The sequence below is a fragment of the Bidens hawaiensis genome, unplaced genomic scaffold (genome assembly GCF_021521415.1).
Source record: "Bidens hawaiensis isolate Kalapana, Puna unplaced genomic scaffold, B.hawaiensis_p1.1 tig00011030_1, whole genome shotgun sequence".
Lineage (NCBI taxonomy): Eukaryota > Viridiplantae > Streptophyta > Magnoliopsida > Asterales > Asteraceae > Bidens > Bidens hawaiensis.
In genome coordinates, this window is record NW_027504988.1 from 40,122 (window position 1) to 41,877 (window position 1,756).

The window sequence follows — 1,756 nt, forward strand, 5'->3', positions numbered from 1 at the left end:
GTTATATAAAGATCTAACAAATCTCTTAAAATTGGTTACCATTAATCCATTATGATAATTTCGAAAAAAGAAAAAAGAAAAAACAAATAAGAATAACTAAAATAGATGAAAAAACTAAAAATTATAAGTTTTTCATTTCATGACCCATGCACACATTCATCCCTATTAATATTTTACTTCACAAAGTACAACCCATCAATGCACACTATCCCCTCACTCCACCCTATAAATACCACCCTCATATTCCATCATAATAATATTGTTATTTTTATTATTATTAACCAAACCACAAAAATGGAAGAAGCCATGAGAAGACTTGCCGGATACACACCGGAACCAAACCTCTTTCCACCACCCACTACCACCACATCCACCACCACCACCGCCAACAAACGTACCACCACCACAGACTCCACCACCAACAAAAGAGTCAACAACAATAACTCTTCCGGTGTCATGCGGTACCGCGGCGTACGTCGCCGTCCTTGGGGACGGTACGCCGCGGAAATCCGCGACCCGCAGTCAAAAGAACGCCGCTGGCTCGGTACTTTCGACACTGCCGAGGAAGCGGCGTGTGCTTATGACTGCGCTGCGCGGGCGATGCGCGGTACCAAAGCACGTACCAACTTTGTGTACCCGTGTCCCGTCAGTGATAATAATAACAACAATAATAATATTTTTACCTTTAACAAAACCCAACCGTTACCGTTACCAGTACCGTTATCGGCACCCATGCAACCCTACGATAACTTCCACGTGCCAACACTTAACCAAAACCCTAACAATAACCATAATGGAAACCTTTTGTTTCATGATTTCTTTAACTCAAATTCCTCGTCTTCATATTCCAACACGGCCGTGCCAATGTCCAAAAGTTGTAGCGCGGCTGTGTTGAAACAAGACGAGGTTTACAATGAGTTGTTTTTCCCAGTGGAGCCAGAGCAGCATTCCGGGTTGTTGGATGAGGTGTTAACAGGGTTTTATCCAAAACCCAAGAGGCAACAGCTTTCGGTATCGAAAGCTTTGGTATCAGAACCTGTTGCCTATTCCAAAAGGGTTGGTGGGGTGGAATCCAGCGACCTCAACAACCCTTTTGGTTTGTTTTTGGAAAATAATAATGGAAACTTGGCTGCGGGTCCTGGTCAGTTTAATCAGTTTGGGTTTGAGCAGGGTTTTGGAGGTCATGGTGGTGGTGTGGCGGTTAACGGTTATGTTGCGGGTGGTCCGGTGTGTTGTGAGAGTCAAGAGAGTATGGTTGGTGATGGTTTTCAGTATCGGAGTTTGTAGGGTTGTATGCAGCAAGGGTTTAAGATGCTTGGATTAGTGATTTCATGGTGTTTTTGGTGAATGTTTGCTATATTTTGGGTTAACTTAATTAGTAGTTATTTTGGCTTATTAAGCTTAAGCTTATTATTATTAATTTTATGTTTAGATGGGGGTTAGTAAGTTGATTATGATCTTGTTTATATTGGCTTATTTATATATATACATAACTCTTATATATTACAATGATGCTTTAATATTCTTATGTAGTAAATGTTTAGAATCTGTGGTATTATTATTATTATTACTTTTTTTTTGTTTCAAAACAGAAGTTTAATGAAGTTATTGGTTAAGAAAAATACCAAATTTAAGACTTTTGGAAATAACAGAAAATGCTTTAATGTGTTTAGGGTTTTGTGAAAAGAAGGGATGAATTCATATATAATAATGAAGTTTTTTATAAAGTTAATTGGTTATTATTTTTTGTTATGAT

At 38.6% G+C, this 1,756-nt stretch overlaps 1 protein-coding gene across 1 annotated transcript; it reads left to right on the plus strand.

Annotated features, from left to right (window-relative positions):
* Nucleotides 1–294: 294 nt before the first annotated feature.
* LOC143609719 (ethylene-responsive transcription factor ESR2-like) lies at nt 295–1,287 on the plus strand. Its single transcript, XM_077084394.1, has one exon. The coding sequence runs from the start codon at nt 295–297 to the stop codon at nt 1,285–1,287; it is 993 nt and encodes a 330-aa protein (XP_076940509.1).
* The last annotated feature ends 469 nt before the right edge of the window (nt 1,288–1,756 follow it).

Excerpts from the sequence above, each read along its gene's own strand:
- LOC143609719 (XM_077084394.1), top strand. The coding sequence starts at position 295 with ATGGAAGAAGCCATGAGAAGACTTGCCGGATACACACCGGAACCAAAC.